Source organism: Bos javanicus, chromosome 15 (genome assembly GCF_032452875.1).
Source record: "Bos javanicus breed banteng chromosome 15, ARS-OSU_banteng_1.0, whole genome shotgun sequence".
NCBI lineage: Eukaryota > Metazoa > Chordata > Mammalia > Artiodactyla > Bovidae > Bos > Bos javanicus.
In genome coordinates this window covers 48,402,009-48,414,609 of record NC_083882.1, presented here as the reverse complement: position 1 = coordinate 48,414,609, position 12,601 = coordinate 48,402,009, and the positions used below count along the sequence as shown (strand labels likewise).

Here is a 12,601-nt window from a genome sequence, read left to right as displayed (position 1 = left end):
TCAGGACCTGACCCTGAAGAGCATCTTTAAAAGCTGTATCTCCTTTGTCTTAATGGAGTAGATGATGGGATTGAGCATGGGAGGCACAAAGAGGTAGATAAGAGACATGAGGGTGTGAACAGCATGGGGCAGGCCAGCACCAAAGCGATGTACGATGGACACACTCACCATAGGCACGTAGAAGATGAGCACAGCTAGGACATGGGACACACATGTGTTGAGTGTCTTGAGGCGCTCCCCTGGGGAGGCAATGGCTAGCACTGAGCGAAAGATAAGTACATAGGAGAGAAGAATGAGGGCAGAGTCCAGGCCAAAGGTGAAAAGCACAATGGACAGTCCGTAGTGGCTATTGAGGGAGACATCAGTGCATGCCAGCTTAATCATATCCACGTGAAGGCAGTAGGCATGGGAAAGGATGTTCCGGGGATGGCAGAAAGGTAGTCTGTGCAGCAGCAGTGGGAAGACCAGGATGAGAGCAAAGCTCCGTAGGACAGTACACAGGCCCATGGCCACAATGCAGGCATTGGTGAGCACAGTGGCATAGTGCAGTGGGTTGCAGATGGCGACGTAGCGATCGAAGCTCATGGCCAAGAGGATGCCAGACTCTGTCCAAGAGAAGAGGTGGATGAAAAACATCTGGGCTAAGCAGACATTAAAGGCAATCACCCGGGCCTGGAAGCAGAGGGCAGCCAGCACAGTCGGCAGTGTGGAAAAGGATACTCCCAAGTCGTTGACAGACAGTAGGGACAAGAAGTAGTACATGGGCTGGTGCAGACTCGGCTCCTCCTTAACAATGAGGAGGATCAGGATGTTTCCCACAATGGCGATGGCATAGAGCAGAAGGAGAGGAAAAGATAGCCAGGGCTCCATGGCCTCCGTTCCTGGGAAGCCCGTCAAGATAAAGAAGGGAGCATCAGAGACATTGATCTTGAAGTTGCCCATGAGAGGCTGGGGACAACTGTCATCAGCCAGTATGACTTTTTGGAGAAATTACATCATATGTCTAAGACTATATTGTTCCCAGGGAGGAAAAGAAACACTTAGGTTCATAAATCATGATTATTCATAGATTTTATTCTTAAAATACACTGGGAGGTTGACCAGGAGGTCATGAAATGCTAGTAGCTGAGAAAAAGAGTTCTTTCTTAGACATCTTTCAGAAAAGAGTCAATAAGTACTCAAGGTGGTTGACCAGCTCTTTAAGTCTTACTGGTAGTCTTCTAGTTGACTTCCTTATGATCATTATCACAGCTCCCCTTCAAATGTCCCCAGATTTCACAGTCATGATCTTAGGTACCTCCCAAGAGATGTAAACACTTAATATCCAGCCTGACAGACTGGGAACCAAGGGTGCAAGGAAGGAAAAGGAATTACTCCAGGTTTTCTTGGGAAGCAGTTACATGGCTAGAGCTGTAACTTAGTAATTCAGTTCCCATCCTGAGGTGACTTTGTGATCCAGAGTCCCACATTTCACACTGGAAGTATACATGAAGGAAGCCTGGGAAGTCAGCATGTCTCAAAAGGCATCATAGCTTTATTAGTACAGCATATAGAATCAGAACACACTGGGTTTGATTTCTAATGCTTTCACTTAATAGCACTGTGGCATTAGGTAGATTTCTTAAACTCTCTTCTTCAGTTTCTTTATTTTTTAGATAAAGATAAAGTAGAGTTGCCCTATGCATATGTGTATATGCTATATAAGATAAAAGGAGAGAGAAAAAAAAAAAACTTGAACTTGGAACATGTCCTATCCATAGTAAGAATTATAGAAGTACTGCTATTATTATCATTTAAAATCATTTTTAGATGGAAAATAAATTATATAGTATGCTTCCTTTGACAAGATTCATGGAATATATTTACATTAAACTTAAATATGCATTTTTAAGTCACATATTATCACATAATAAATTATGGTAGAGACAAGCAAAAGTAAATTGTAAAAGTTTAAGAAAAATTAGGAGAGAAAAAATTATAACATTAAAAACATCCTATCCATTAACTTATTTTTCCTATGAGTGGTTAAAAACAGCATTCTTTAATTTCCACAATAGATCATATTTTTTCATCTCACAGACTTTCAAATTTCAACCAGAGTAGATTATGAGAAATGTTTCCTTGACGCCGGACCAAATAAGGTTGTGAGAAGGGGTGCTAAAAGGGTAATCAATGCATCTTGCATTTTTTCCTTTGGTCTCTCGCACAGGGGAGTTTCAACTATCTGGGAAAGAAACTATATTTAGGAATATTTTATAATATTTCTGTGACATGTCCAAAACCCTTTAATACACTGTGATAAGTGACTCTGCCTATCTGTTTTAGAACTTGTTAGTTCCCCTTTGTCTCTCATGGATAATTTCTAACACTTCAGTGTAATTACCCACCACTGATTACTATTTTAAGTGACCCCTGGGGGAAATTTTGCTTTTTTTCTTCCAGAAGCTTAGTATCACATCAATGAAAAATCAGATTAGAAATCAGAGAGAAATTCTCTATCAGTGTGATAAGTGTCTGGAACAAAGTTTTCAGGGAATTACTGCTGAAGAATGGGGATGCTGAGTAGCAGCATTGGGTTTGAAGAATTAGGGAAGATGAGCCAGATAAGCCCTTGGAAACCTGTATAATGTAATGACCTCTCTAGTACACATAGAGAAACTGTCACTGAAGATTTTAGAGGAGACAATCTTAAGGACATGCGTGGGTCACCCACTTCTTGAGCACCCCACTCTTGAGTTCCACTTTATCATGTCACATGTTCTACTATAAGGAAGTCTAGAATTTCCTTAACTAAAAACTTCCTGCTCCAGAATAGGGCCAGTTTTAGTACCTCTTTCCTGTCCTAATTAGAGATGTTGCTTGAGTTCAGCAAGTGCTCTTCTCTGTTCCTTAATATTTTTTTCTCAACGTTCATGCCAAATAGAAAGTGGGGGCAGAAGATGGAGAGGGAAGTGATAGAAGGAGAAGGATTGAAGGGCAAGAAGAAACACAGAGAATGAGGAAGAGGCAGAGAACAGAAGGTAAATACAGGAGAAGTAACACAGAAAAGGGACAGCTTGGGTGAGAGAAAGGAAGTGTAAGACCAGAGAAGGGATTTTAGGTAGACAGTGGTTGGAAAATTAAAGCTAGAGAGGGAGAAGAAAAAGAAAATAAAAAAGAAGACAGAAGAACAGGGATAGGAAAATGCCCCAGCTGGACTCTGGTGCTCCAAGAGGATTGGGCTATGTTTTCTCCAAGCAAGGGCAAGGCTGTAGAAGATGCTACGCACATCACATTTTACAGGAACTGCCTCTCAGGCTCTGAGCCATGAAAGAGCTATAGTAAAGCCATAATGTCCCCAGCTAAACCCATTTGGGAATAGGCTCCTCACAGTGGGAGCCCAGTAGACACCTCTTGCAATCTATTCCCAAGGTTGTTTCAGACCTGTCTGCAAAGGCCAAGGCAACACAACTGTAACTGAGCAGGACCCTGTGGGGCCTTCCTAGGGCAGACTCCTCCCCCATGTCCTTTGCCTGCTTCTTTTTTGTACAAAAGCTGCAGTGTCCCAGGACTCCCCTGAGTTACAAAAAATTTGGCTCAAGAATTAATAATAATAATTGATATGAGCATGCAGTGACAAAAGTAGCAGTTGGGCCAGAACTGGTAACAATTCAATCAGAAGTATGGCAGTTACAGAATCTTTAGTTCCTCCCTGAAATACACAGTTGTATCTGATGCACATTTCCTGAGTGGTTAAACAGATGCTAAACCCCCCACCAAATGGAAGTTAACTACTGGATGACCATGAGCATGTAACCCCCAGTCTGGTTGGAGCCCAAAGACTGATAATGTTAACCCTGTGACACCGTCTTATACCTCACCATCAACCAATCAGAGAATTGTACACAAGCTGATCACAGACCCTGCAATCCCCCTCCCTCACCTTGCCTTTAAAAATGCTTTGCTGAAACCCATTGGGGAGTTCTGGGTTTTGAGCACTAGCTGCCCCAGACTCCTGCCTGGCACCTTCCTCCAACAATAAATGCTGAACCTTCCTTTACCACCAGCCAGCGTCAGTAGGTATCAGTGGACTGGCTTTACTGCCTGTAGGCAAGTGGACTTAAGTTTACCTTCAGTAACACCTTCTCTCCTCCCAGCTGAGCAGGGCTTAGCTGCCCCCACACCAGGTCCTCATGACCCCTTAGATCTTCTCCAGGATGGGTTCCAAGGGCTCTGAAAGATGAAGAGTATGGGTGCCAAGAATATAACTAATTCCTCCTGACCTTCAGCTCTAGGGTTTCTTTTCTCCATGCCAAGTCCCCCTTCTCTTCTTAAGGAATTTTCAGAAGCCAAAATGTAGAGTTGGTTAGAATTGTAAGTGATAGAAACACAGTAATCCTCAATAATACTCTGTGTTTATAATTTTCCTTGGACTCCATCAAGAAGTTCTTAAGCACTGTCACTTTCAATCTTAACAACCAAATTTGGAGAGAAATGTTATCTTCCCATTTTACTGGTGAGAGAAATTAATTGCCCAGGTGGTCAAATTAGGTTCAAAGTTATAATACCACTTGAACTGCTGGAGAAGGAAATGTCAACCCACTCCAGTATTCTTGCCTGGAGAATCTCACAGACTGAGGAGCCTGAGGAACTACATGGTGTCACAAAAAGTCAGACATGACTGAAGTGGCTGAGCAAAAGCAGAACTGCATTCAAACATAGATCACTCATTTAATCACTTAACATTTTCAGAAAACCTAATAAGAATTTTTATCCAGTAAAGACCCTGGAACATGTTTCATCTACCTGTTAATCATTACCATCTCTACCTTCTTTCCTTTTTATCCTTTTTTTCCTACTTAATTGATTGTCTTTCTGCTTGTGCTTCTCTCTGAAACATCCCTCAAAAATAGAGGAAACTAAAAAGGAAAAGAATAAAAGAAGCTAAATCAATCTTTCTCATTCTCATGATCACAAATTTCTGGCTTTCCCACAAGTCTACCAGCTAAGATCTGGGATACAAACCTGGCCCCTTCCTCTGTACCCTCCACCCAGATCCAGGGCTTGCCTTGTCTGTAGTATCACATATGTAAATGGATCCTAGGCAGTTGAACTTTCCAGTTTCAATGATTACACAATTCTATGATTTTTTAAAATTTTGTTATTAATATATAATTTATATACCATAAAAGTTGTAAATTCACTGTTTTTTAGCATATTTGCAAAGTTTGCAGAACATTTTTAATCACTCTAAAATGAAATCCCATTACCATTAGCAGTCACTCCTCATTCTCATTTATCCCAGACCCTGACAATAACTAATTTACTTTCAGTTTTTGTAGGCCTGTCTATTCTGAAAATTTTATTTAAATGCAAATTATTTATTTATTAGAAATAATTCTTCTTTAAATATTTGTAAACAAATTTTACGTGAAAATAAGTTTTTAGCTCTTTAGAGTATTTATTAATACCTAGCAATAAAAGTTCTGAGTCACTAGTAACTGTTTGAAATGTATATCTGTTTGAAAAAAAGCCTAACTGTTGTCCAAAGTGGTTTCACCAAAATTTACATTCCCACCTGCAAAGTATGAAGAATCCATTTTCTCCATTTGTTTCTAGCATTTGTTATTTTCTGATTTTGTTTTTTATTTTATTTTCATTTATAACCTTTTTAATGCATGGAGTGATATCTCATAGTGGTTTTGATTTGCATTTCCCTAATGATGGAGAAAGCACTGGCAACCCACTCCAGTATCTTGCCTGGAAACTCCCATGGACGGAGGAGCCTAGTGGGCTGCAGTCTCTGGGGTCGCTAAGAGTCGGACACACTGAGCGACTTCCCTTTCACTTTCCACTTTTATGCATTGGAGAAGGAAATGGCAACCCACTCCAGTGTTCTTGCCTTGAGAATCCCAGGGACAGAGGACCCTGATGGGCTGCCCTCTATGGGGTCGCAGAGTCGGACACGACTGAAGCGACTTAGCAGCAGCAGCAGCAGCAGTGACTAATGAAGCTGAACATCTCTTTTGTGCTTATTCACTATTTGTCTATCTCACTTTGCAGAAATGTATGTTCAAATCATTTGCCTATTTTTAATTGATTTGTCTTTTTGTTGTTGAGTTATAAGAGCTCTTCATATATTTTGGATATTAAATTCTTTTTTTATTAATCAATTTATTTTAATTGGAGGCTAATTACAATATTGTAGTGTGTTTTTTTTCCAGTTTTATTTATTTATTTTTTATTTTACTTTACAATATTGTATTGGTTTTGCCATACATTGAAATGAATCCTCCATGGGTGTACATGTGTTCCCCATCCTGAACCCTCCCCCCACCACCTCCCTCCCCATTCCATCCCTCTGGGTCATCCCAGTGCACCAGCCCCGAGCACCCTGTATCATGCATCGAACCTGGACTGGCGATTCATTTCACATATGATAATTTACATGTTTCAATGCTATTCTCCCATATCATCCCACCCTCGCCCCCTCCCACAGAGTCCAAAACACTGTTCTATACTATCTGTGTCTCTTTTGCTATCTTGCATACAGGTTATCGTTACCATCTTTCTAAATTCCATATATATGCATTAGTATACTGTATTGGTGTTTTTCTTTCTACCTTACTTCACTCGGTATAATAGGCTCCAGTTTCATCCACCTCATTAGAACTGATTCAAATTTATTCTTTTTAATGGCTGAGTAATACTCCATTGTGTATATGTACCATAGCTTTCTTATCCATTCATCTGCTGACGGACATCTAGGTTGCTTCCATGTCCTGGCTATTATAAACAGTGCTGCGATGAACATTGGGGTACATGTGTGTCTTTCAATTCTGGTTTCCTCGATGTGTATGGCCAGCAGTGGGATTGCTGGGTCATATGGCAGTTCTACTTCCAGATTGGAAAAGAAGAGGTAAAACTCTCACTGTCTGCAGATGACATGATCCTCACATAGAAAACCCTAAAGACTCCACCAGAAAATTACTAGAGCTAATCAATGAATATAGTAAAGTGGCAGGATATAAAATCAACACACAGAAATCCCTTGCATTCCTATACACTAACAATGTGTAAACAGAAAGGGAAATTAAGGAAACAATTCCAGTCACCATTGCAATGAAAAGAATAAAATACTTAGGAATATATCTACCTAAAGAAACAAAAGACCTATATGTAGAAAACTATAAAACACTGGTGAAAGAAATGAAAGAGGACACAAATAGATGGAGAAATATACCATGTTCATGGATCAGAAGAATCAATATAGTGAAAATGAGTATACTATCCAAAGCAATCTATATTTTTAATGCAATCCCTATCAAGCTACCAACGGTATTTTTCAGAGAACTAGAACAAATAATTTCGCAATTTATATGGAAATACTAAAAATCTCGAATAGCCAAAGCAATCTTGAGAAAGAAGAATGGAACTGGAAGAATCAACCTGCCTGACTTCAGTCTCTACTACAAAGCCACAGTCATCAAGACACTATGGTACTGGCACAAAGACAGAAATATAGATCAATGGAACAAAATAGAAAGCCCAGAGATAAATCCATGCACTTGTGAACACCTTATCTTTGACAAAGGAGGCAAGAATATACAATGGAGAAAAGACAATCTCTTTAACAAGTGGTGCTGGGAAAACTGGTCAACCACTTGTAAAAGAAGGAAACTAGAACACTTTCTAACACCTTACACAAAAATAAACTCAAAATGGATTAAAGATCTAAACGTAAGACCAGAAACTATAAAACTCCTAGAGGAAGACATAGGCAAAACACTCCAACACAAACCACAGTAGGATCCTCTATGACCCACCTCCCAGGATATTGTAAATAAAAGCAAAAATAAACAAATGGGACCTAATTAAACTTAAAAGCTTCAGCACAACAAAGGAAACTATAAGCAAGGTGAAAAGACAGCCTTCAGAATGGGAGAAAATAATAGCAAATGAAGCAACTGACAAAGAATTAATCTCAAAAATATACAAGCAATTCATGCAGCTCAATTCCAGAAATATAAACGACCCAATCAAAAAGTGGGCCAAAGAACTAAACAGACATTTCCCCAAAGAAGAAATACAGATGGCTAACAAACACATGAAAAGATGCTCAACATCACTCATTATCAGAGAAATGCAAATCAAAACCACTATGAGGTACCATTTCACGCCAGTCAAAATGGCTGCGATCCAAAAGTCTACAAGCAAGAAATGCTGGAGAGGGTGTGGAGAAAAGGGAACCCTCTTACACTGTAGTGGTTTTTGCCATCCATTGACATGAATCAGCCATGGTACTTATCAGGTATATGATTTGTAAAACTTCTCTCCCATTCTGTGGTTTGTCTTTTTCACTTTCTTGACACTGACTAAATACTAAAAATATATTTTTTATAAAGTCCAAATTATCTATTTTTCCCCCTTTGGTCCCTTGTGCTTTTGGTGTGTCATAAAATCACCATGTAACACAGGCACACAATGACTTATACTTAAGGTTTTTTCTAAAGATGTAGATTCATCTTACATTTAGATGTTTGATTCATTTTGAATTAAGTTTGAGAGAGGAGCCCAATTTCAGTCTTTTGCATATGGGTATCCAATTATCCTTGCTTCTTCCAAATCCCTAGAGCAATCCCCTTGGGTTTTCATACCTGAGAGTCACAGAGAGTTAATAAATAACTGCACTTACCAAGCCTGTTGACATGAGGAGGCTGGAACCCCCAAGCTAAGATGAACACACTCACTGAGGACAGATAAGACTTAAAACTGAGAAGAGATCAGACCTCAGATGTCATACTCAGATCCCACCATCCTCTAAATTATACTTGCACACATGCATGAAATCACAACTTTCACATCTCAAAAAAAAATTATATTCTGGAACATAATACCTGCACAAACCTCCACACACCCTCCCACAGAACCTCACACTCATTTGTGACATGCATTACAGAGTTCAACCTCAGTGCGCTTCACTTGTGAATGCATGCTAATCACACAGGTATGTTTTTTAATTGAAAATACTATGTTTTGAGAAAGAACTCCAAGTTCGGTGATTGAAGTTTATATCTTAGAAGGAGACCTCAAACACATAGCCATCATACTGACCCAGAAACAAGGCTGAGTGGGAAAAGTTGGAGACAATTCCCTCATTCCACCCAGAGTGGTGCTCTGGCACAATGTCTCTTTTCTGTGACTTTCCCTGGAAAGCAATCTTGATTATACCTAATCTTTCTGGTCCTCCTATCTATAGATGATCACAGAGTAGTAGATGCCTTAAAATGACCATTTGAAATCTTCCTCTGTGGGCAAGACTAGACTGGGTAAAGAGAGAAAGAGAAGAGACTCTAGCTCCCTTGTGTGGTACCCAAGCTTCTTTCCTTTAGTGGCTGGAGCCATCTGTGAAAATCTCAAAGCAGATAAGAGGAGCTTTTCACATTTATGTGACTCTTTGGAGTCCAGATAATGAATAACGGTATCATAGCAATGCAGATAATGACACTGGAGTGCCTTGAAACAAAAAGATAGAAAGTAAAATATTGGCCATATAAATGGACAGTTAAGTGAGGGGAAAACACCATACTTTGAATCAGGAGACCTAAGACTTAATTTCAGTTCTAAAGTAAGATATGTTATGATCTGAATTACATCAGTTCATTTCTCTGAACTTGGATTTCATTTTTCTAAGACAGAGATACAATTACTATATTCTGTTTCACTCCTATATGTGGCTATGGGACCAAGAGCTTGTAAAAAATGGGGAACACATTGTTTTTGGTGTACAAACTTAATAAAACTATATGCATTACCCTTCAATTAAAAATAAATAAATTTTTAAAAAGGACTATATGCTTTACTCTTTATCACCCATTAAAAAAGTAAGCCAGGTGTTTCCATTTCTAATTTATAAATACAAAAATTGAGTCTCAAAAATGTTGTGGTACTTTTTAATGCTAAATAGTGAATATGCAGAAAAGCTAAGATGAGGATTCCAGAATTGTTGCTTTTATAAACTGAGACTTCCCAGAGAAGGGAAGGGATTTTCTCAAGGTTAAGTAACACTCTTGTGACAAACTCAGAACTAAAGCTCAGGATTCCAGGCCTTTTACAAAGGATGCTTTCAGGTGTACAATGTTACTGAGGGAGGATGTAAATAATACTACCACTCTACAATAGTCATGTATTCACTCATCCAGGATGTCTACCGTGGGTGAATTTTAGGACACTCTACTCCTTCCCTCAATCTGCTTCTATCAGCACTTGGCATTCTTATCTGCTGTTATGTGCAACCATTAACTGGTGGGACTCTAAGACTTCAGGGTGACTTTGCGTAGTTTGAAGTGCTGTCTCCCTAGATAGCACGTCGACTACACCTCTTGCTTTCTTCCTCTGAACTCACATATGTACTCAAAATAATGTAGATATTCAGTTATTGAGTATTTGCATATATTCAGGCTGCCTAATCTCTTTATAGGCACTTCGGGTGAGACATAAAAATAAGTCATTTGGTGTGTATTTGGGCAGTTACCTTACAAACACAAAGTAAGCAAAATATTGTAGCATTAAGATAAGAAGTCAATACTATGTTGCTAAGAAGTTACTAGGATTAAGTCTTTTGGTGAATATTGATCAGACTTTCTAGGTACAGACACAGTCATGTTGTCTGGAGGTTGCAATTGCATAAGGATGCAGTCTCAGCTCAATAGGATTTTGGAAAGTGATGAATGAAGAGAAATAGACAACTAAGGACTAAGTTAGAGAGGGAAAGCTTTTGGAAGGCAAAGAGACTTGCCCAGAGTTTAAAAATTAGAGAGAAAGAAAAAGAAAAAGTCTCCTTGGGTAAAGGAAATACTGATATTGTAAACTTTAAAAAAGAGAGAGAGAGAATAAATATTCCTAGATGTATCAGGACAAAAAAACAACTGAAAGATGAGCAGAATGTGGTAGGAGATAAGTCTAGAGGGGTTAGACAGAGCAAATGCTTAAGTTCTTATCATGGTTCTTGGTATATAGAACTCAAAGCATGATTGATGAGTATAGGAATTAGCAGATGAAAAATTGATTTATGTTATAGAAACTTTTAAGATTCTTAAGCAAGTTATAACAATAAATATTTTTCTTAGCTTAAAAAAGATGACTTCACAGAAAAAATCATTTTATGTGAATGAACCAGATCTCTCATGCTGCAGGACAGGTGTACCCTCACCCCTTGGACAGAGCCCTTTATTTGACAAGCAGAATGCCAGCATCCAACATCAGCAATGATCGTCTCCCAGCCACTCTCTTCCTGACGGGCATCCCAGGGCTGGAGTGGGCTCATGTCTGGATTGCCATCCCCTTTTGTGCCATGTATATAGTAGCACTGGCTGGGAATGCCACCCTCATCCTGGTCATAGTGACAGACAGTGCCCTTCATGTGCCCATGTACCTCTTCCTTTGCCTCCTCTCACTCACTGACCTGGCTCTCAGCTCCACCACTGTGCCCAAAACGTTGGCTATTTTGTGGTTCCAAGCAGGTGAGATTTCCTTTGATGGGTGCCTGGCCCAGATGTTTTGTGTCCATTCTATTTATGCTTTAGAGTCCTCGGTTCTTCTTGCCATGGCCTTTGATCGATACGTGGCTATCTGCAACCCACTGAGATACACAACCATCCTCAACCATGCTGTCATAGGCAGAATCAGCCTTGTGGGTGTATTCAGGAGTATAGCTCTTGTCTCCCCCTTCATCTTCCTGTTGAGACGACTGCCCTACTGTCAGCACCATGTCATGACACACACATACTGTGAGCACATGGGCATTGCTCGACTGGCCTGTACCAACATCACTGTCAATATAGTCTATGGGCTAACTGTGGCCCTTCTGGCTGTGGGTCTGGATTCCATCCTCATTGCCGTTTCCTATGGCTTTATTCTCCACGCTGTCTTTCGTCTTCCATCTCAAGATGCCAGGCACAAGGCTCTGAGTACCTGTGGCTCCCACCTTGGAGTCATCCTGGTCTTCTACATCCCTGCCTTCTTCTCCTTCCTCACCCACCGTTTTGGCCAACGCCGAGTCCCCAGGCACGTGCACATCTTTCTGGCTAATCTCTATGTGCTGGTGCATCCTGTGCTCAACCCAATCATCTATGGGGCTAGGACCAAGGAGATTCGGAGTCGACTTCCAAGACTGCCTCACTTGTGGAAGGTCTCAGTATGAGTTCTTGCAGCAGTTGGAGATGAGAATGAAAGGTAAATAAGAAGGATAATTATCCAGCTACATTTACATAGATAAAGCCTATGATGTGATAGAAATGGTGATATGGGAGGAAGCACTTTATGAAGAATGATCTGATAAATGGGACATGTTAAGGATTACACTGAATATGCTCCTCAAGGTAATACGGTAGTTTCTGTATAATCTCAGAAGGGACAGTAGCTTTTCAAAATGCTAGTCAGTTCTGTTCTGGAGTGGACACTGAATCTCATGGTGGGTTTTTCTATTGGAATGTTAAGTGACAAAAAAAGAAAATCAAAGATGAAACATCTGGAGTGAACTTGAATCTGAACTCCGAAACTTTGGACAATGGTTAAGAGCACAAGATCTGAAATCAGAGGGCCTGAGTTTGAATGCTTTCTC

The 12,601-nt window shown here is 39.9% G+C and overlaps 2 protein-coding genes across 2 annotated transcripts; one reads left to right on the top strand and one right to left on the bottom strand.

Annotated features, from left to right (window-relative positions):
• LOC133261276 (olfactory receptor 51I2-like) lies at positions 1 to 970 on the bottom strand. The gene has a single exon (XM_061439780.1). The coding sequence runs from the start codon at positions 940 to 942 to the stop codon at positions 1 to 3; it is 942 nt and encodes a 313-aa protein (XP_061295764.1). The 5' UTR covers positions 943 to 970.
• A 10,229-nt stretch (positions 971 to 11,199) lies between these two features.
• Positions 11,200 to 12,196, top strand: LOC133261275 (olfactory receptor 52D1-like). The gene has a single exon (XM_061439778.1). The coding sequence runs from the start codon at positions 11,225 to 11,227 to the stop codon at positions 12,179 to 12,181; it is 957 nt and encodes a 318-aa protein (XP_061295762.1). The 5' UTR covers positions 11,200 to 11,224; the 3' UTR covers positions 12,182 to 12,196.
• The last annotated feature ends 405 nt before the right edge of the window (positions 12,197 to 12,601 follow it).

Coding starts and splice junctions, on each gene's coding strand:
- LOC133261276 (XM_061439780.1), bottom strand. CDS start 942: ATGGGCAACTTCAAGATCAATGTCTCTGATGCTCCCTTCTTTATCTTG.
- LOC133261275 (XM_061439778.1), top strand. CDS start 11,225: ATGCCAGCATCCAACATCAGCAATGATCGTCTCCCAGCCACTCTCTTC.